The following is a 22,552-nucleotide window of genomic DNA, read 5'->3' as shown; positions in this document are numbered from 1 at the left end:
ACCCGGTGGTAAGTCGAGATTGTCTGCAGCCGGAATTATCACTTTTCCCAGCACCTTTCCATCACAGGAGGCCTCTTGTGCCTGGGCCGTCCGGATCAACTGTTGAAACACTCATTTTTGTGGTGTATGCGGGCTCCAATGTTTCAGGGACACGTTAGGAGACTCGTTAATAAGAAGACTTCCAAACTCCCTGAGTACATTCATTTCCAGTGTGACGGTATGTCCACGCGCGGGGTCGCCAGCGGTTAACACCACTCCCTTGCGGCCCAGGTCTTTGCCGCAGACCTTAATCTGCATCCATGCCACCCCTGTGACTGGGATAGGTAACATAGTAACATAGTAACATAGTTAGTAAGGCCGAAAAAAGACATTTGTCCATCCAGTTCAGCCTATATTCCATCATAATAAATACCCAGATCTACATCCTTCTACAGAACCTAATAATTGTATGATACAATATTGTTCTGCTCCAGGAAGACATCCAGGCCTCTCTTGAACCCCTCGACTGAGTTCGCCATCACCACCTCCTCAGGCAAGCAATTCCAGATTCTCACTGCCCTAACAGTAAAGAATCCTCTTCTATGTTGGTGGAAAAACCTTCTCTCCTCCAGACGCAAAGAATGCCCCCTTGTGCCCGTCACCTTCCTTGGTATAAACAGATCCTCAGCGAGATATTTGTATTGTCCCCTTATATACTTATAGTATAGGTAGTTGATTAGCAGCCGTCAACATGATCACTGGCCCCCACTCAGGCCTCATGGCATCTGGGAAGTGTCTTTTAAAGTACGTCTCAGGCATCGTGGTTACTTGACAGCCCGTATCTACCAGGCAGCGTACGGCTTGTCCATCCATTTTGGCCTATACTAATGGACACACTGACACAAAATTGGTGGGACTATTGGTTCTCCTTTCGGGCTGTTCTGGCTCCGGGCGGTGCTGTAGTGGCCGCCCCCATTGTGGGCAGACCCGACCACATGTCCTAGTTCTCCACAGTGGTAACAAGTTGGGGACTCTTCCAGACGAGATACTCTTCCACCCTGTCGCGGTTCTGAGAATGTTCTGCTTCTTGGTGTACTTAAGGAGGTCACCTTCCTTTTAGTATTGGTCAGATCTTCCCTCATGGATTGGATCTCTTTCCGTAAATCTTCCACCCAGTTTGGTTCAGCAATTAAATTCACGGCCACCTCTCCGCCGACGGGACTGTCACCCCCTACTCCTGTTCACGCACGCGCGCCTCTCTTCCCACCTCTGCATAGGTTATGCGTGGTTTCTCGTGCAAGCGTTCCCGCAGGGCCTGTTTTATCAGCACATCTCTCATCCCGGTCACTAACTGGTCTCGTAACACCACGTCAGTCAGTCCTACTCCCAAGCCGTCTTTTCTGACTATGGCAGTGTGAATTTCTTGCAATACGTTCATATACTGTGTCACTGTCTCTCCCTCTCTTTGAACCCGACTAAATAGCCGCTTGCGCAATTCCCCTACATCTGTGGGGTCCCTGTGAGTCTCCTCCAGTATTTGCAACACTTTGTCAAAGGTATCCCATTCCCGGAGGGGCCGCAACACAACTGAATCCCTCGCCTCCCCCTCTAAAGCCATCACAGCGACCTCTGCATACAAGGCGGGGACCATAGGGTGCATTCTCATCATTCCTTTTATAAGTTCAGTCCAGCTCCATAACATGGTGTTATTCCCATTAAATTTCGGAAGATTGTTTATCATGGCCCCCAGAGAGATACTGGACCTAGGGCCCTCCCCAGATGCTTGGTCTGCCATGTCCGTACGTGTAGACTGCATCCTGCCGACTACGCCAAGTGTAAGGAGAGAGCAGGCACGTAGGATGCAGTAACGGAACGTTTTCAGAGCAAGGGTTAACAGGGGATTTAATTCTAAAGTGGATACTCCACGCAGAGAGAAGTAGAGGGAAATTTTCTTAATACAAATTACTGCAACTTGGAACACGGTAGTAAAACAAGTAGCTGAGACAATACGTTCAGAGGAAATAGACTTATCAATCCGATGCAGTCCTCAGTGTATTCCCTGGGTGCAAACGGTGGCGCCAAGGCAATGGCGCTGTGGAAATTCGGCGTTGTCCTGGAGAGGATGGTGTCTTGGGTCCTGTTGTGGGTGATGTTTCCTTGTGGTCCTGATATCGGCATTGGGTCCGGAAGGAGAAGGAATACACAAGGCAATGCCTCTGTCCTGCATGGTGGTTTCCCCTATGTTGGGTCTGTTTAGAAGCTTAACAGGATAAAGTTCACAATGGGTGGTACTCTCCATTCTGTGTGGGCGCAAGGCTATGTCCCATACAAGGGCCCTTTGTCTCACAGTTAGCGGTGTCAACGGTGTCAGCGATATCGGTACATGGCTCTGACGACAGTCTCCGTTTATCGCCCTCTGGCCTTCAAGTCTTAGGTGTGCTCTCTCACGATACTCTGCGTTAGGAGCACCTACACTGACCTCTTGGGCACGTAACTGTCAGATAACTCGCACACTGCAATTCCTTCAGCTTAGCCGCGCCCCCTTTCTCAACTGCCGGGAACAGTTCAGGGCCTTAAGCTTTCCCCCCTGCAACATAGGTGACAGCCCCAAGGGTTCCGGACCCGTCACAGAGGAAGCACGCCTAGCTGGGTTACACTAATTTAACTGCAACATGAAAACCAAATACTCATCGTGGGAATGTAGCCTTACAGGCATTTTGCCATTCTACCCATTAATAAAGATGAGACAGCCCCTTTAATCCCACTGGGTTATTGCCCAATATGGGTTCCCTCAATGTGAATATCATACCTGAAGGTAATATATACTGTAAATACATTTCTCTTTTTTTGTCTAAAATTTCCTGCTGGTTTAGAAGAATAAAATATGGCTTATTAAGAAGAAGGCAAAACGGTACAAGACGGAATAATTTAAATATATAAGTGTCGATAATATATACTGTAGATCTCTGATATCACGTCTGAAGATGGTTTATACTGATACAATTATTAGCCACACAGTTTATAAAGTTTACAAATCCAATTACAGGAAAGAGCTAATGATTAATTGTTCTATGTATCATTGACGAATTGTCACATTTGCCGCCTCGGTCGCTGTGTGTGCGGCGGACTGCTGGCGAGTATCAGTTACACATGGCGGTATATCTACAGGGACGTCCTCATCATTTCATAACACAGTAGTATTACACGTGACGTTCACATTATCAATCACTCAAACGATTCCCAATATTCAACGCCTGTTTTCAACGACAACACAAAACCTCACATATCTAGAAGTAGTGCCTGGAGTGAAGGTTTTTTTTTGTACCACAGGATATTTTTTTTCTATGAAAACCATCATAATCCTACACAAAAAGTTAGTGTGATAAAAAACATTGTACACATGTCTATATGCCCTTGATTAATAACAATATTATCTTAGCTCAGCTTTATTGGATAACGGAAAAACATTAAATAGGATTGGGGTCAACGCTAACTTGTCTCTTTCAGGAAACAAATGTTTTACCAATGACATACCAATTCTGGATAAAATTTAGTTTTTTCTTGCTTTGTATTGTGCTGCACCTTTGTTGTTTCTTCTGAAAATGTATGAATAAATCGACAACTAGGTTTTATTATTTGGGCCCTTGCCTACTCTGACACTGCTCGCGCTGATTGGACAGCGTAAGGGTAGAGTCAGAAGGCTGTATAACTTGACAAGTATCTCAATGCAGTGCTCGGACTGGCCGTCGGTTCTCCTGACTCAAGCCTGACAGCATGTATTTCTATGCAGCGGTCATGCTCGGGTCTGAAGAGCCGACGGCCAGTCCGAGCACTGCGTTGTGATCCTCTTTCAAGTTATATGGCAGTCTGACTCTTCCCTCAGACTGTATAAGGACACACCTCTGTGACAGGTGGGAATAGTAGCACCCAGTTTTCAATTGTTCTTAAATATTCAGGTAGGACAACAGAGGAACAGGATAAAGCAGTGTGGTTGGGGCTCATAAGTGTATTAAAAAAAACAAAGATAGGGGTCTTCAGAAGGCCAACTACGTACAACTTGCACTCGACATATGACTTAAATATACGTCATGGCGCAGGTAGGGTTTAAATCTGTGTCTACACTTAGAATTTGGAGCTTTGCATCTGAAAAACAAAGCACTTACTTCTATGATGAGATGTTCAAAAATTAATCACAATTTTTAAAGAAATTTAGATATAAGGGAATTTTTGGTGTTGATGAGTTAATTTAATTGTCAGCAGGATTTCACCCCCAAACTATTCATACATGCATGTACCTCTTTCAAAGAGAAGTCCAAGAATACATTTACATGACTGTGCCGTTTTAATCAGTGATTAAATTGATATGTGAATGAGTCTGAAGATCTACTTGTAGATCTGAAGCCTTCATCACTCCAGCTCTATTGCCCGCCTCATCCTGCTGAGAGATTTAAGAAGGTACATTTCTAGGGTGTGGATAATTCTAACACCTGATTTTTATGGACACATCAATCTGATCTCGTACGCAGCCTTTTCAATAATGGAAAATACAATGTTCTTATATGGAGGAAATGATTTTGCTTTGTGCTATAACGTAAGTTGCCACATTTGCCACATCCATCCACAATAGTGTGCTTACTCAGTTTCAGGACTGTACCAATATATACTATATACCTCGTTCAAAGTTCATGTACTATAGACCTTACAAAATACTCACATAGTCCAACTAAACTCTGCAGTAAACATGTTCCACACAATATATATATACATATACATACATAATTATATATGTATACTAGAAAAATATTAAGCATGGCCGACATGCCTAAAAAACTGTATCTATTACATTCTAAATTTACAATCTGTCAATCTCCTTCCAATACCGGTATAAAACAAAATGGAGTCTGTTTGCGTTGTAACATAGGCTGGTGGGTTCAGACCGTAGTGAACCACATGACGGTCCTAGAAGTCGCTGTGAAGGCTCCTATCCCAGTTCCAGGAGCCAGTCAAAAAAGCTTGGTGCAGCCTCTCGCCTTTGCTCCCGCACCTTGCAATGAAGAATGAGGGCTCTGAATATATCCCCAACTTTCCAGGACTTTGCTTGGACGAGCTGTGTGACCTCCAGGAACTTAATAGAAAAACAAGAGTTGTTGAAAAGATTGTACATTCAAGTTAGTGAAAATCCAGCACTTGATTTTCAGTGTGAAATAAAAAAAAAAAAATCAAAAACTTTTATTGAAACCTCCAAATTAAGAGCATAGACACATTAAATGCCATGAATAAGAACCACACGCCAATGACGGTTTGAAACGCGTAGGTTTTTGCTACCATCACCAGGATGTGCGCTGTTTTTTAATTTTTCTACCCATGGATTTAACTAAACATTTGACAGGTGAGCTGAAAGCACACATTATTTTCTATATGAGAACACTTGGATCTGTGCATTATTGGGGTGTTCACAATATCAGATGCGAAAAAGATCTTTTCATATAAAATAAACATTTCTAAAAGGTATTTTCTTATGAACACATTTTCTTAATGGGACACTAAAGCCACATGCACACATTCAGTATTTGGTCAGTATTTTACATCAGTATTTGTAATCCAAAACCAGGAGTGGGTGATAAATACAGAAGTGGTGCATATATTTCTATTATACTTTTCCTCTGATTGTTCCACTCCTAGTTATGGCTTACAAATACTGATGTAAAATACTGACCAAATACTGAGTGTGTGAATGTGGCCTTAGACATCTTATTGGACTTTGCCCACCAAATGAGCCAACAAGCAACTTTCACTTTATCAAACCCATCTCATCCATGAACTGTATTGCATGAGTCTCCATTCTGCTGTTTCACGTGCTGGTGAGTTTTGCCACAATTATTAACAAGTACAGTACCTCATTATTTCTGTAGGCCGCTCTTCGACCTCGTAATGCTGGGGGAGCAGGAATTGTCAGGGATATTTGTGATGTGCTTGAAAGGTGCTGGACATAATAAAGGCTGCTAGCTAGGAAGGTGCACTACAGGCACCTAACTGGCACCTTGTGAAAGCCTTATCTGTAAATACTAGTTATTTCAAGTGGGCACCCCTTCCTGAACAGTATCAGTTAGGCCTCATTCACACATCAACAATTTTCTTTATCAGTCTGCGTTTCATCAAAGTTTTTTAATTGAAGTTTCTTCAAAGTTTGATCAGTGTGTCAATTTTTACTATCAGAGTTTGATCAAAGTTTCATCACATTTTCTTGAATAAGAAACATAAAAAAGGATTCTCTATCTTCTCTTTTATTACTTAAAAACAAGGCGACGAACCCAACCAATAGTGACCAATAGACACAACAAACCAAAAATACAAAACGTGCTATAAAAACACCATTGAACTAATGGGGAAGGCTATATCACCCTAGCCAGGTCATCTAGATACACCCCTACCTGGCTGCGGAGGTAGACACCCTAGGGGGAAACGTACTGGCGCCCCCGCTCCACGATGACTGTCCCTAGGGGCCCTAGTGTGCCCTACAACAACTAGTGACAACCTCTACCCAGCATCTAAAGGGTCCTCTAGCACTATACAGAGATCTACTGTGCTAGGGAATGCCTATACCCCAAAAAGAACAAGGAAGACAATAGACACCTATGGCGGTAGGTGAAAATAATATATCAATACGATAGATAGTACTATGAACTAGGTGGACAATAAAGGGTAGCTCACATAAAATTAGATGTACTGCTACCAGACAGATCTTCCTGATTCATACCGGCTGGAGCACCCTTATCGAGTACCCCTGATACACCACCAGTCTCTATGTCATTCCCAATACATTAATATAAATGGAGACCATGAGTACTCATCTGTAAGCATATCCACACCACCGCCATCTATAATGAACGCCTCAATGCGTTTCGCCTGCCACGGCTCATCACGAGGCCAGATGTCATGATATGTAGTGTCACTTATGATAATGGATAGCTTAAACGCCCAGTCCCACCTCACCTACTTATATATCTCCTGCCAGTCATGCTCACTCCAGGTGCCATCTGACCACTTCCTGTGGCGTGCCCCAAGTTGCACTGCGCATGTACACTCCGATCTGCGCACAGGGGACATCAAATGGCAACCTACTGCGCACACTTTAGTGCGCAGGTATCCCTGTGTGCGTCCGAGGTGGAAGGTTTGAACGCACTACTGCGCATGTCGATATCGCGCCGCCCAGGGTAATACCGCTGACCATCTAAGTAGATCCAGCGGGGACGCCACCTGCCGGGATCGTAAGGCAGCATATGCCGCACAGGGAGATACCTCTTCTTGCTCACATTATTCCCCATTAGCATTAAAATAACGGGTGCATAATACAGAGCATAAACTCCTCTGCTACTGTGCGTATAGTGCTTTCATCACTATGCAAACGTTCGTGGTCTAATTTCCACCTTGACTGTAGAGTATCATGAGCTATACTTATCTCTAAAGATTATTATAATAGATCACAGAGCACAGCATAAGTCTAGGTGTATCAATGTAAACCAACACCACGTACGTGATATGTCACGGCCATATATGCCCCACTATTGGATACAGAGCATAATACGAGCCAGATACCAAAACACCCCCATATTAATAAACACATACCTGTGTAAAGTCTACGCATTATCTGGGGTATCACGTGCAGTTTGCATTCTGATAGATTCAGGTCACCCAAAGGAGACTTAGTAATTATTTGAGTCATTTACCCTTCTATAAAATATAATATGCTCTTCTGTCTCCCATTGATCCCCATGGTACACTAACTTCTGGGAACTAAGATGGATAGGTCCAATATAAAACTAGAGTACATGTTGGACGTAGGGCATGATATACATGTTGCAGATTATCTGTTTAATAAGATGAAGGATTGCACACATTGGGCTCCCAGACCCGAGGCACCTAGAGAGGATATAGAGCTATACTACGACAAACAGATGGTCAAAGGTGAGGTAAGGATAAATCCTAGGAATGCAATGCATACTAGATATGTCATGGAAATCCATGTGAATCCTCCATAATGAGGACCCCATCGAAAACAATGGTTTTGGCCATAGCATTCTGAAAACCGAACCTGTAAATAGTATAGGATTACACATCCCAAGGATATAAGACTATGCGTTGATAATTACAGAAAACATGTATACGATATTTGCTCATTAATTCCCTTTGGTTCAAGAGACTCCATCCTAAAGATCCATTCACATTCACGTCTCAGAATCAATCTATCCAGATTGCCTCCTCTCGGGTTCACTTTCACCACCTCCAGGACAGTGAATCTAACCCCTGTTGGGTCTTCACTGTGGTGAGTGTGCATATGTTTCGCCAATGGGGTATCCCTCTTATGGCGAATGTCGCCCATATGCTCCCCCACTCTTCTCCTAAACTCCCTCTTGGTTTTACCAACATAATCCTTCGGGCAGGAGCAGGATGCCACACACCACACCATTTGTTTTACAGTTTGAAAACTCACGTTGGTAAAAAATTCTACCCGTAGTGGAGCTCTGAACCTGTTTACACGGTCTCATCCACTGACACAGACTGCAGTCTCCGCACTTAAAGAAGCCGCAAGGCCTCCTATCCAGCCAGGTCCCACCGGATTTAGGTCGCTGATATTGGCTATGTACCAACAAATCTCTGATGGAGCGGCCCTTCCTAAATGTAATGTTAGGGCGTTCACCCACCACGTCCCTCAAATCCAGATCTAGTTTCAGGATATCCCAGTGTCTAGCAAAGGCCTTTCTAACCTCTTGATGCTGTGTGTCAAAAGTGCCAATGACCCTTACAGTATCATCGACCTCCGTCCTCCTATGTTTCTGCAATAACCCTTGTCTATCGGTCCTCCTTGCAAAATCATAGGCCTTGCTCACGACAGGTCTCGGGTACCCCTTCTCTCTGAACCTGTCGAACATATCACCAGACTGGCTCTTAAGGTATCCTCCCTGGAACAATTCCTCCTAAGCCTGAGGAATTGCCCCTTAGGTATCCCCCTTTTCAGGGAGACCGGATGGTGACTGTCCCAGTGTAACAAACTGTTAGTGCTTGTCGGCTTTCTATAAATACTTGTTGTTACTTGCCCATGCACTTCTTTCACAATTCTCAAGTCCAAAAATGCCAACTCTATCTCACTGATCTCCGATGTAAATTTCAGGCCCACCTTGTTTATGTTCAGACATCCCATAAACATTGTGAACTCCTCTTTTGTGCCAGTCCATACCATAAAAACATCGTCAATATATCTGTACCAGATGGATATAAATTTATGCCACCACCTCTCTTCATCTCCAAACACGATGGTCTCCTCCAACTTATCTCACGGGGTGAATTTGATTTCATGCTACCACAATTTCCCTTAACTGCAACCTTTTACGCACTGCCTAAGGTGCACAAGGGGTATCATCCCCTGAAGGGGCGTCCCATTGTGTCTGGGGTGGATTCCCTGACACAAAATTGTGGACTGTATGTTGACCAAGTCCTCCGCTCATTCGTCACCGCTATGCCATCCTACCTCAGGGATACATCTGATTTGCTTTTAAAATTGGAGGGGGTGCATTTGGGAGAAGACGCCTGGCTAACTTCCATCGATATAGAAGCGTTGTATAGTAGTATCCCGCATCAGGCAAGGATCGAGGGAGTTAGGTTTTTTCTACAACAAAGATCAATCAGGTGCAGAGAACATAATGATTTCGTCATAACATTGCTTGAGTACATACTCACCCATAATGCATTCACCTTCGATGGCAAACACTTCCACCAGCTCAGGGGCACAGCGATGGGGTGTCCTTGTGCCCCGTCGTATGCTAATTTGTTCCTGGGCTGGTGGGAGGAGACGATCGTGTTTGGAGATGAAGAGAGGTGGTGGCATAAATTTATATCCATCTGGTACACATATATTGACGATGTTTTTATGGTATGGACTGGCACAAAAGAGGAGTTCACAATGTTTATGGGATGTCTGAACATAAATAAGGTGGGCCTGAAATTTACATCGGAGATCAGTGAGATAGAGTTGGCGTTTTTGGACTTGAGAATTGTGAAAGAAGTGCGTGGGCAAGTAACAACAAGTATTTATAGAAAGCCGACAAGCACTAACAGTTTGTTACACTGGGACAGTCACCATCCGGTCTCCCTGAAAAGGGGGATACCTAAGGGGCAATTCCTCAGGCTTAGGAGGAATTATTCCAGGGAGGATACCTTTAAGAGCCAGTCTGGTGATATGTTCAACAGGTTCAGAGAGAAGGGGTACCCGAGACCTGTCGTGAGCAAGGCCTATGATTTTGCAAGGAGGACCGATAGACAAGGGTTATTGCAGACTCATAGGAGGACGGAGGTCGATGATACTTTTGACACACAGCATCAAGAGGTTAGAAAGGCCTTTGCCAGACACTGGGATATCCTGAAACTAGATCCGGATTTGAGGGATGTGGTGGGTGAATGCCCTAACATTACATTTAGGAAGGGCCGCTCCATCAGAGATTTGTTGGTACATAGCCAATATCAGCGACCTAAATCCAGTGGGACCTGGCTTCTTTAAGTGCAGAGACTGCAGTCTGTGTCAGTGGATGAGACCGTGTAAACAGGTTCAGAGCTCCACTACGGGTAGAATTTTTTACCAACGTGAGTTTTCAAGCTGTAAAACAAATGGTGTGGTGTATGTGGCGTCCTGCTCCTGCCCGAAGGATTATGTTGGTAAAACCAGGAGGGAGTTTAGGAGAAGAGTGGGGGAGCATATGGGCGACATTCGCCATAAGAGGGATACCCCATTGGCGAAACATATGCACCCTCACCACAGTGAAGACCCAACAGGGGTTAGATTCACTGTCCTGGAGGTGGTGAAAGTGAACCCGAGAGGAGGCAATCTGGATAGATTGATTCTGAGACGTGAATGGATCTTTAGGATGGTGTCTCTTGAACCAAAGGGAATTAACGAGCAAATATCATATACATGTTTTCTGTAATTATCAACGCATAGTCTTATATCCTTGGGATGTGTAATCCTATACTATATACAGGTTCGGTTTTAAGAATGCTATGGCCAAAACCATTGTTTTCGATGGGGTCCTCATTATGGAGGATTCACATGGATTTCCATGACATATCTAGTATGCATTGCATTCCTAGGATTTATCCTTACCTCACCTTTGACCATCTGTTTGTCGTAGTATAGCTCTATATCCTCTCTAGGTGCCTCGGGTCTGGGAGCCCAATGTGTGCAATCCTTCATCTTATTAAACAGATAATCTGCAACATGTATATCATGCCCTACGTCCAACATGTACTCTAGTTTTATATTGGACCTATCCATCTTAGTTCCCAGAAGTTAGTGTACCATGGGGATCAATGGGAGACAGAAGAGCATATTATATTTTATAGAAGAGTAAATGACTCAAATAATTACTAAGTCTCCTTTGGGTGACCTGAATCTATCAGAATGCAAACTGCACGTGATACCCCAGATAATGCGTAGACTTTACACAGGTATGTGTTTATTAATATGGGGGTGTTTTGGTATCTGGCTCGTATTATGCTCTGTATCCAATAGTGGGGCATATATGGCCGTGACATATCACGTACGTGGTGTTGGTTTACATTGATACACCTAGACTTATGCTGTGCTCTGTGATCTATTATAATAATCTTTAGAGATAAGTATAGCTCATGATACTCTACAGTCAAGGTGGACATTAGACCACGAACGTTTGCATAGTGATGAAAGCACTATACGCACAGTAGCAGAGGAGTTTACGCACTGTGTTATGACCTGGTGGTTAGGAGCACCCGGAATGACCTGATAGTTAAACCTCATACAGGAAGAGCTCTGGGATGTGGGGGCTCTGCTGACCGCAAGCCCTGATCCTATCACACACACTAGAAATAGCCGTGGAGTGCTCCTGACCAGACCTAGGCGCCTCGTCACAGCCTAAGATCTATCTAGCCCTAGAGATAGAAAATAAAGCCTACCTTGCCTCAGAGAAATTCCCCAAAGGTAAAGGAACTTTGCGATCAGCACAAAAACCTACAAAAGACCACGCAGAGTGTGAAAAAAGACCTCCGCACCGACTCACGGTGCGGAGGGGCCACTCTGCATCCCAGAGCTTCCAGCTAGCAAGACAAAATCATGATAACCAGCTGGACAAGAAAACAGTGAACAAATAATGACAATCAGGAACTTAGCTTCTGCAGGAGAAGGCAGGTCACCAGAGAGATCCAGGAGTGAACTGAACTAATGCAAAAACATTGACAGCTGGCATGGAGTAACGATCTGAGAGGAGTTAAATAGAACAGCCAACCAAAGGATAAACCACGTCACCTGTGTAAGGAACCTCAGAAGCAGCAGCTTCACTCATAGCCACCAGAGGGAGCCCATAGACAGAACTCGCCGAAGTACCATTCACAACCACAGGAGGGAGTTCGACAACAGCTCTGTATTACAACAGCTCTTCACAACAGCTCTGTATTATGCACCCGTTATTTTAATGCTAATGGGGAATAATGTGAGCAAGAAGAGGTATCTCCCTGTGCGGCATATGCTGCCTTACGATCCCGGCAGGTGGCGTCCCCGCTGGATCTACTTAGATGGTCAGCGGTATTACCCTGCGCGGCACGATATCGACATGCGCAGTAGTGTGTTCAAACCTTCCGCCTCGGACGCACACAAGGATACCTGCGCACTAAAGTGTGCGCAGTAGGTTGCCATTTGATGTCCCCTGTGCGCAGATCGGAGTGTATATGCGCAGTGCAACTTGGGGCACGCCACAGGAAGTGGTCAGACGGCACCTGGAGTGAGCATGACTGGCGGCAGATATATAAGTAGGTGAGGTGGGACTGGGCGTTTAAGCTATCCATTATCATAAGTGACACTACATATCATGATATCTGGCCTCCTGATGAGCCGTGGCAGGCGAAACGCGTTGAGGCGTTCATTATAGATGGCGGTGGTGTGGATATGCTGACAGATGAGTACTCATGGTCTTCATTTATATTAATGTATTGGGAATGACATAGAGACTAGTGGTGTATCAGGGGTACTCGATAAGGGTGCTCCAGCCGGTATGAATCAGGAAGATCTGTCTGGTAGCAGTACATCTAATTTTATGTGAGCTACCCTTTATTGTCCACCTAGTTCGTAGTACTATCTATCGTATTGAAATATTATTTTCACCTACCGCCATAGGTGTCTATTGTCTTCCTTGTTCTTTTTGGGGTATAGGCATTCCCTAGCACAGTAGATCTCTGTATAGTGCTAGAGGACCCTTTAGATGCTGGGTAGAGGTTGTCACTAGTTGTTGTAGGGCACACTAGGGCCCCTAGGGACAGTCATCGTGGAGCGGGGGCGCCAGTACATTTCCCCCTAGGGTGTCTACCTCCGCAGCCAGGTAGGGGTGTATCTAGATGACCTGGCTAGGGTGATATAGCCTTCCCCATTAGTTCAATGGTGTTTTTATAGCACGTTTTGTATTTTTGGTTTGTTGTGTCTATTGGTCACTATTGGTTGGGTTCGTCGCCTTGTTTTTAAGTAATAAAAGTGGTTTTATATATTTTCTGAGGTCTACTTTATGATTTAAGCTGTATGCACCTCGTGCCGATATTATTCTTTGAGAGTATTCTCTATCTTCTCCCATCCAGCAGTCCGTGAAAAATGGAGCATTGCTTATTTTGATCTGACACTCGGATCATGGCAGAGCATATCGCCTCGATTTTGCATGGACCACTCAGACCGCAAAAAAAATCACGAACATGTGAACATACCCATAAACTTTCATAGGTAGGAGTCTGTGATAGCACTTGTATGAGAACAACTGCCGTGTGAATGAGGTCTAAGGCTTGCTACACTGTGATGAACTAATCACATGGCAATAACCAAGGAGCCCAACAAAACGCAATGACTTAGGCCGCCGTCACACTTGCGAGTTTTATGGACGTATGAGTGCAGAAAATACGTCCGTAAAACTCGCCAAACAAAAGGCACAATTATTCTCTATGCCCCTGCTCCTATCTGCCGTATTTTACTGAGCAGTATTATACGGCTTTCTACGGCCGTAGAAAATCGCAGCATGCTGCGTTTGTCACCGTATTGCGCAAAAAAACCGCCAATGAAAGTCTATGGAAGCCCCAAAAATACGGATTACACACGGACCAGCAGTGTGACTTGCGAGAAATACGCAGCGGTGTTAGAGAGAAAAGCCGGCAATTCAGTGCGGTGTACAGTAAAATCACACTGACAGCTTACATTACAATAGGTAGAATAAATGTGTACACATAGAATAGGTATATATATGTATATATATATATGTCAGTAGACACATATATGTATATATATTATTACTTCATCCAGCGCGAGATAGCTTTAAAGCCGGTAATTCAATTGCCGGCTTTTGCTATCTCCTTCCTAAAACCCGACATGATATGAGACCTGGTTTACATACAGTAAACCATCTCATATCACCTTTTTTTTTGCATATTCCACACTACTAATGTTAGTAGTGTGTATATGCAAAATTTGGCCGTTCTAGCTATTAAATTACCAGCAGAGGGCGCCTCTTATGAACTCGAGCCTGGGAGCTTTCTAGGAAAGTTCCCACGATCTAGGGACAACCAGCAGAGGGCACCTCACCGTAAATGCAGGTAAATATAGGTCATTGACCTACTTTACCTTCATTCCCCGGGGTTTTGCAGCCACGAACAACGTTGCATTAGCAAAGCTCGTGGCTGCAAAATATTTTAACCCCTTCAGATGGATTTACATCGTTGGACATTACAGATCTTCGGAAGGTATGGATATTGTTGGTTTATTATTTTGACTTTGTTACAGATCGAGGATCTTCAGTGAGTGGATTGAGCGTAGAATAAATTACTACAACAACCTTTGTTTTTATTTCATTAAAATAATTTTTAATAATGGGTTTGTGTATTTTTTAACCCTTTACTACTATTGGATTAATAATGGATAGGTGTCATAATTGACGCCTCTCCATTATTAATTTGGCTTAATGTCACCTTACAATAGCAAGGTGACATTAACCCTTCATTACCTCATATCCCACCGCTAAACGGGAATGGGAAGAGAGTGGCCAAGTGCCAGAATAGGCGCATCTTCCAGATGTGCCTTTTCTGGGGTGGCTGGGGGCAGGTGTTTTTAGCCAGGGGGGGGGCAATAACCATGGACCCTCTCCAGGCTATTAATATCTGCCCTCAGTCACTGGCTTTACTACTCTGGCGGAGAAAATTGCGCGGGAGCCCACGCCAATTTTTTCCGCCATTTAACCCTTTAATTTAGTAGATAGAACGGCCAAATTTAGCATATACACACTACTAACATTAGTAGTGTGGAATATGCAAAAAAAAGGGGGATATGACATGGTTTACTGTATGTAAACCATGTCTCAAATCATGTCGGGTTTAGGAAGGAGAGAGAAAAAGCCGGTAATTGAATTACCGACTTTAAAGCTATCTCGCGCTGGAAGAAATATTAATATATATATATATATACAGTGGGGCAAAAAAGTATTTAGTCAGTCAGCAATAGTGCAAGTTCCACCACTTAAAAAGATGAGAGGCGTCTGTAATTTACATCATAGGTAGACCTCAACTATGGGAGACAAACTGAGAAAAAAAATCCAGAAAATCACATTGTCTGTTTTTTTATCATTTTATTTGCATATTATGGTGGAAAATAAGTATTTGGTCAGAAACAAAATTTCATCACAATACTTTGTAATATATCCTTTGTTGGCAATGACAGAGGTCAAACGTTTTCTGTAAGTCTTCACAAGGTTGCCACACACTGTTGTTGGTATGTTGGCCCATTCCTCCATGCAGATCTCCTCTAGAGATTATATATATATATATATATAATGTGTGTGTTTCACTGACATATATATATATATATATATATATATATATATATATATATATATATATATATATATATATACACCTATTCTATGTGTACACATTTATTCTACCTATTCTTCTGTAAGCTGTCAGTGTGATTTTACTGGGATTTATAGAAAAATAGGGAGCACCACAGCTGGGCAAACGTAATATTATGCGAATAGTAGATCTATAAAGGGGTGCAGCACCATGCATAGCCAAAAGAACATAATAAAGCAACCAAGAAAAGCAGACACGCAAACGGAGCGCACACCCAGAAAAATGAAAGCTGAGTAGCAACAAATTACAAAAAGTTTATTGAAAACAGAGACACATACACTAGAATAAAAGCATGTTAAAATATAACAACCACACCCCTGGTCCCATGGTAAATACTCGTGAAAGACAGCCCAAAATACAAATAGTAATACATGTGCTATACAACCCAACAATAATGGCAACCAAAAAATACCTATATATGAAAATCAATAATTAGACAGCATATTAGGGAGACCTGTAAAGTGGGGAATAAAACCCCCTAAGCCCTATAACAATGTGGCTCAATAATTCAATAATACAGATATAATAGTACAAACCTATAAAAGAGCACAGAGGGTCTGGGCGTCCCCAGATACCCCCACTATGAATGAGTAGCCCTGCTATGGAAGACAAGCCTGTAACTATCAAGGGACCATAATAGGAGAAAAAAGAAAAGAAAAGGGGGATAATACCAGCAAAAGATAAATTAAACCAAAGGAAAAATATAAATATAAAGCAAGGTGGTCAGGTGGGACAAAGCCAGGCTATAGAAAAGTGCCCACAAAGGTCAGGATATGTGGCACAATGGTAGGAAGAATACAAGGTATGAGTATAAATCACCCAATCAGGTCATCCGGTCTGCGGTCTGGGCTGTCAGCTGTCAGAAGTCAGGAGTAAAGGAAGATGATCCCGGGATCCAGAAAGTGTGGGGAGGCCCCACGCATATCGCTGCTGAGCGCAGCTTCGTCAGGGGAAGTCAGGGGAAGTCCTGTCTTCTGACAGCTGACAGCCCAGACCGCAGACCGGATGACCTGATTGGGTGATTTATACTCATACCTTGTATTCTTCCTACCATTGTGCCACATATCCTGACCTTTGTGGGCACTTTTCTATAGCCTGGGTTATATCTTTGTCCCACCTGACCACCTTGCTTTATATTTATATTTTTCCTTTGGTTTAATTTATCTTTTGCTGGTATTATCCCCCCTTTTTTTTTCCTCCTATTATGGTCCCTTGATAGTTACAGGCTTGTCTTCCATAGCAGGGCTACTCATTCATAGTGGGGGTATCTGGGGACGCCCAGACCCTCTGTGCTCTTTTATAGGTTTGTACTATTATATCTGTATTATTGAATTATTGAGCCACATTTTTATAGGGCTTAGGGGGTTTTATTCCCCACTTTACAGGTCTCCCTTATATGCTGTCTAATTATTGATTTTCATATATAGGTATTTTTTGGTTGCCATTATTGTTGGGTTGTATAGCACATATATTACTATTTGTATTTTGGGCTGTCTTTCACGAGTATTTACCATGGGACCAGGGGTGTGGTTGTTATATTTTAACATGCTTTTATTCTAGTGTATGTGTCTCTGTTTTCAATAAACTTTTTGTAATTTGTTGCTACTCAGCTTTCATTTTTCTGGGTGTGCGCTCCGTTTGCATGTCTGCTTTTCTTGGTTGCTTTAGTGTGATTTTACTGTACACCGCAATGAATTACCGGCTTTTCTCTGTAACACCGCTGCGTATTTCTCGCAAGTCACACTGCTGGTCCGTGTGTGATCTGTATTTTTCAGGCTTCCATAGGCTTTCATTGGCGTATTTCTTGCACAGTACGGTGACAAACGCAGCATGCTGCAATTTTCTACGGCCGTAGAAAGCCGTATAATACTGATCAGTAAAATACAGCAGATAGGAGCAGGGGCATAGAGAATAATTGTGCCGTTTGTTTTGCGAGTTTTACGGACGTATTTTCTGCGCTCATACGTCCGTAAAACTCGCAAGTGTGACGCCGGCCTTAGAATGGGGCCAGTTGCATATCACTTCCATACAAACTCACACAGAGTCACCTTGTAGTGGAGAGCACTGCTTGGCAATGCATTGTTGAACCACCTGGGCTATTTGCACTTTTGCTACTAATGAAGGTATGTTGAAAATGGTAGAATACTTGAGATCTATCTGTCAGATAGACATAGAAGTGAGCATATTTATTTGAATGGAATTGAATTCTCTTGGACTTTACAAAAATTCTGTAGAACACTGATTTTATTTAATTCTCTTTGTGCAAATTCAGCAATATAGTGTTTCATTGGTGGACATTTTTCTGATTAACACAGAGGGCTGACAAAAGGTTTAAAAAAGTGTAAACGATCAGCTTCACTCTGGGTCACATTTTCTGTTGCAACTAGGCCTCTGATTTTCCTGCTTGCTGTGCCATGACTGCACATGTCGTGAAGCCTGCATTCCTCAAGCTGCCGACTGGGTCTCAGGCGACATACGTCACAACATTGTGACGCCATGACGTGCATGGGTGTCAGAGACCTTGTCGCAATGGAAGACGCAGCCCAGGGTGAAGCAGGTTGAAGAAAATGCACCGAGGAAGGCAAAAATAAGCGGCACTGAGGACTTGGTCAGTGGGCTGCATAGATGGCAGGATAGGTTAGCAGTTAGGTGAGTATTAAAAGTTTGCCCACTACTAGGACAACCAATTCTCATGTTTGGCATCATTAAAATAAAAACACTTATACTCACCTCCTGTGCTGGAGCCATTCCAGCGGTGTCAGCACTTGCCTTCCCAGGGCTCGTGTGAAGTTGTGATGTCACTCTCCCCACCTTTGGATGTATTGAACATCAACAGGAATCCAGGGCTGAGACTGCTCTCTGATGTCCTCTTGATGTTCAATTTGTCTAACAGCCGGGGACAGAGACACCATCACTGATTGGGCGCAAGGTTCACTTGACATCACAACCTCAGGTGAGCTCCAAAAACCTGAGTGCTGACATCGCTGGAATGGCACCAGTACGGGAGGAGTGTAAGTGTTTTTATTTTAACGGGGCCAAACATGAGGTATGATAAGAGGTTGTCCTAGTAGTGGACAACACCTTTGATTTTTTTTTCACATCCTACTTTTATTATGCTCTGGACCTCGGAGAATAATAAGAAACATTCAATTCGCATAGAATAACTTCCATGCAAATCAAATTTCCCTGCAAAATTCAATCTTTGCAAATTCAATCACTTCTATCCTTTTATCAGTCTAAGCACTCAAGTAATCAACAGCATCAACAATTCTGTTACTAAGAAGCTTCGCAAAGTTAATAGATTCAATTAATTTAAGTTCTTTCGCTTATAAAATGTATTTTTGTATGCGCTATTGGTAAATTCTAAATTTTTAGAATGGCACTTCTGTTCTGAATTCTAATTTCTTGGCAAGAGTGAAGAACGGTTACAAAAAACCTGTTGATCTGTGTAGGAATTGTCCTGTCCTGTATTAGGCTTTGTGCACATTTGAGTCTTTGGTGATTTTTTTTTCCTCAGTATTTGTAAACCAAAACCAGGAGTGGAACAATCAGAGAAAAAAAATCAATAATAGAAACATGGCACCACATCTGCATTTTTTACCCACTCATGGTTTTGGCTTGCAAATACTGAGGTAAAAAACTCACCTAATACAGAATGTGTCAACGTGACCTTACACAGGCAGCCCAAAGATTTGCATGTGCTCTGTGTAATGCTTCATTTCCCTTGTGGTGGCGCTGTAGGAGTATTAAACTATTTTTGACCACAGATAACAGCTAATCATGGGAGGTCTCAATGTACGATATAAAATAGAAAAGCACTTTAGGATGCATTAAAGCCATCAAAAAATTTGTTGAAATAGTGCACATAGCTGATAAATGTATTTACTTCCTAGCCAAGTATACAATATTTTTTTTTTATAAAAATGTCTGACCTCCTGGATTTACAGCTCAGTACATCACATCCAAAATCTACTTTTAAAAGTAAATTTATAGCTGTTTGCTTTCTGGATTCTTCCCGACAAACAATATTTTCAGCTATTTTCTCACTTGTTGCTGGTCTGTCCATCCCTTATGATAAAAGAAGAGGCAGCGATCTGACCATACCTTATGAATCCTGCTTTCCTGAGATTTTCGGAAGTAGACTGCCGGAATTCCGAGCTCTGAAGCGGCGATCCACTGCAAAGTAATGCGCAGCTCATAATCAGCGCAGTCTGAATCCAGGTCAATGTTTAAGACAGAGACTTCATGCTGACAGCTGATGGTACCGACCGATAACCCAGAGGTACATTCTGAAAAGAAATGCAATTAGTGCCAGCTCCAGGTTTAGTATAAGAAATGCAATTAGTGCCAGCTCCAGGTTTAGTATAATTGGCATTATGCTAGATGAGAAGGTATTATGCTTGAGAAGGAAGAATGTCTATTTTTAACAGCTGAATGGAGCCGTTTTTGCACTTTCTCATTGCTTACCATGGGTGTAAGACGCTGAAAAAATTGACATGCTTCAGATTTTTAAAAAAAAAAAAAGAAACAAAAACAGCAGTTCTCAAATTCAGTCAGAAAAAAAAAATTAATGTGTGCATGAGGTTTCTGAAATTTCATAGCTTTAGCTGGTACTCTAAAAGTTAGCTTTTAACTTGTATAAAAATGCAGTAAAAAAACACTGCATGTGAACATAGCCTTTCAGCTACTACATTGCTGACAGGAAGCATTAGGCCACGTGCACACATTGAGTATTTGTAAGCCAAAACCAGGAGTGGAACAATCAGAGGAAAAGTATAATAGAAACACGTCACCACTTCTGTATTTATCACCCACTCCTGGTTTTGGCTTACAAATACTCAATGTGTGCACGTGGCCTTAGTAGGCACTGGCAGATGTTCATTGACATCAAGGCCATGTGCACACATTCAGCATTTGGTAACTTTTGTACCTGAGTATTTATAGGCCAAAACCAGGAGTGGGTGATAAATGCAGAAGTGGTGATGTGTTTCTGCAGCGCCCCAGAGACCTGGTCGTTGCAGTAGTGTCGCTCTGCCACTAAGAGGAGTGGCGGTACGTCTGCTGGCACTAAAGGAGTTCATCTGACCAGGTATCACCAGCACACATTACACTTCACACTCCGGCCACTAGGGGGAGCAAAAGGTTTTATTTATTAGGCCACTCCTCACACTGGTAAAACTAGGGGTTGGATAGGAAGTTAGGACAGAAGCTGACTGGGTTTTGTCCAGGCAACATCCCGTGGCAGGGGGTGTTGCGGGGAAGACTTCAGGAGAGTCCCTGTCAGGCGTGGGAACCTGGCAGAGACTTAGCGACAAGAACAGAATGAAACGGAACCGCGCCTGCACTACCTTGCGGCGGTATCCTTAGAAAGGACACGAAGCGAAGGATATTGTGGACAGTGAGAAACGAGATCAAGCATAAAGGAGAGCCAGTAGGAGTCGTGCCCCGAGAACGGCAACATCTTACTGAGGCGCGTAGCCGGTGCCCGGAACACCGAGGATGTAACTGACTTTATTCCTTACTTCAAATACCGCAGGACAGTTAATTATAGGTTGGCTGTCTACCTTACATCACCTAAGCAGGCATAGGGAGCAACCGTGGAGAGGGGCGTCTCTAGGGTCCCGGAAGAGCTCCGAGCCTACCTGTCAAACGGGTGCGTCCTAGCCATAAACTTGGGGGACGGAGAAAAGAAAGAACGAGAAAGAACTAGAAAGAACGAGAACAGAAGTTGTGAGGACTATCCCGAATGCTCAGCAGGGAAGCACTGCAACACACAGGCGCTAGTGGTAGGCAACGATTTCCACCTGCAAAGGGAACTCTGGATGTGCCTCCGGACCGGCTGCTCTCAGACAGCCCTGTTAACAGTGCTCTGGATTGAGGATCCTGAAGTCACCAGTAAAGAGGTAAAGAGACTGCAACCATGTGTCTTCGTTATTGACTGCACCTCACACAATCGCCATATACACTACTGGGAAGCCCTGGGGACATACTTCACCTGTGGGAAGGTATAACACCTTGCTGCCATCACATCACCCCAGTGGACCCCCAAGCAGCGTCGGTCACCCTGACCGAATACCACAGGTGGCGTCACGAAACCTTGACAGACTTGTATCACCTTTTATTGGACGCCCCTTAGCAGGGTCACGGACCGGGTCCAGCCACCGTGACATCCCCAGAACTGAGCCAGAGAGGACCGGTACCGAGTAACCCGCGGCCCTGTGTCTACTTAAGCCTGAGAAGCAGGTCATGTGTGCCTTGGAACTGTGATTGAATTGTGCTTGAACCGTGATTTATTGCAAGGACTGTGTATTGCTCATTGCCGCAAGATTCCCGCCAAAATCGCCGCCATTATAGCGCCACGAGGAGCGCAGGAGAAGAAGAAGGGCATGGAGTTGTGGGCGTGAAAGAACTGAGAAGCGCGAAAAACCATGACCGCCCAGTCTAAATATTTTTGTACCTTGAGGACGTGTCCGTCAGCGGCCGAGATCCACCTCCTGATTCTCAAGGGAGGGCAGAGACAAAGAAAACGGAACCGCCCACGAAGGAGAGAGCGGGAAAGAGACCAAAAGTGACCCATGTGGAGGACGCCATGACCAGTCGCTCAGACCCAGAATGCGGGGTT

The 22,552-nt window shown here is 43.6% G+C and overlaps 1 protein-coding gene across 1 annotated transcript in view; it reads right to left on the bottom strand.

The window, feature by feature from the left end:
- Nucleotides 1–2,891: 2,891 nt before the first annotated feature.
- SPHKAP (SPHK1 interactor, AKAP domain containing) overlaps nt 2,892–22,552 on the bottom strand; it is a 500,233-nt gene continuing 480,572 nt past the window's right edge. Inside the window, exons 11-12 of the mRNA XM_069727823.1 lie at nt 20,035–20,219; nt 2,892–5,104 (exon numbers count right to left, since the gene is read on the bottom strand). Of these exons, the coding sequence (XP_069583924.1) occupies nt 4,961–5,104; nt 20,035–20,219 (329 nt within the window). The 3' untranslated portion in view covers nt 2,892–4,960. The remainder of the gene's footprint in view (nt 5,105–20,034; nt 20,220–22,552) is intronic.

The sequence above is a fragment of the Ranitomeya imitator genome, chromosome 5, assembly GCF_032444005.1.
Source record: "Ranitomeya imitator isolate aRanImi1 chromosome 5, aRanImi1.pri, whole genome shotgun sequence".
Taxonomy (NCBI): domain Eukaryota; kingdom Metazoa; phylum Chordata; class Amphibia; order Anura; family Dendrobatidae; genus Ranitomeya; species Ranitomeya imitator.
This window is presented reverse-complemented; position numbering and strand designations above follow the sequence as displayed.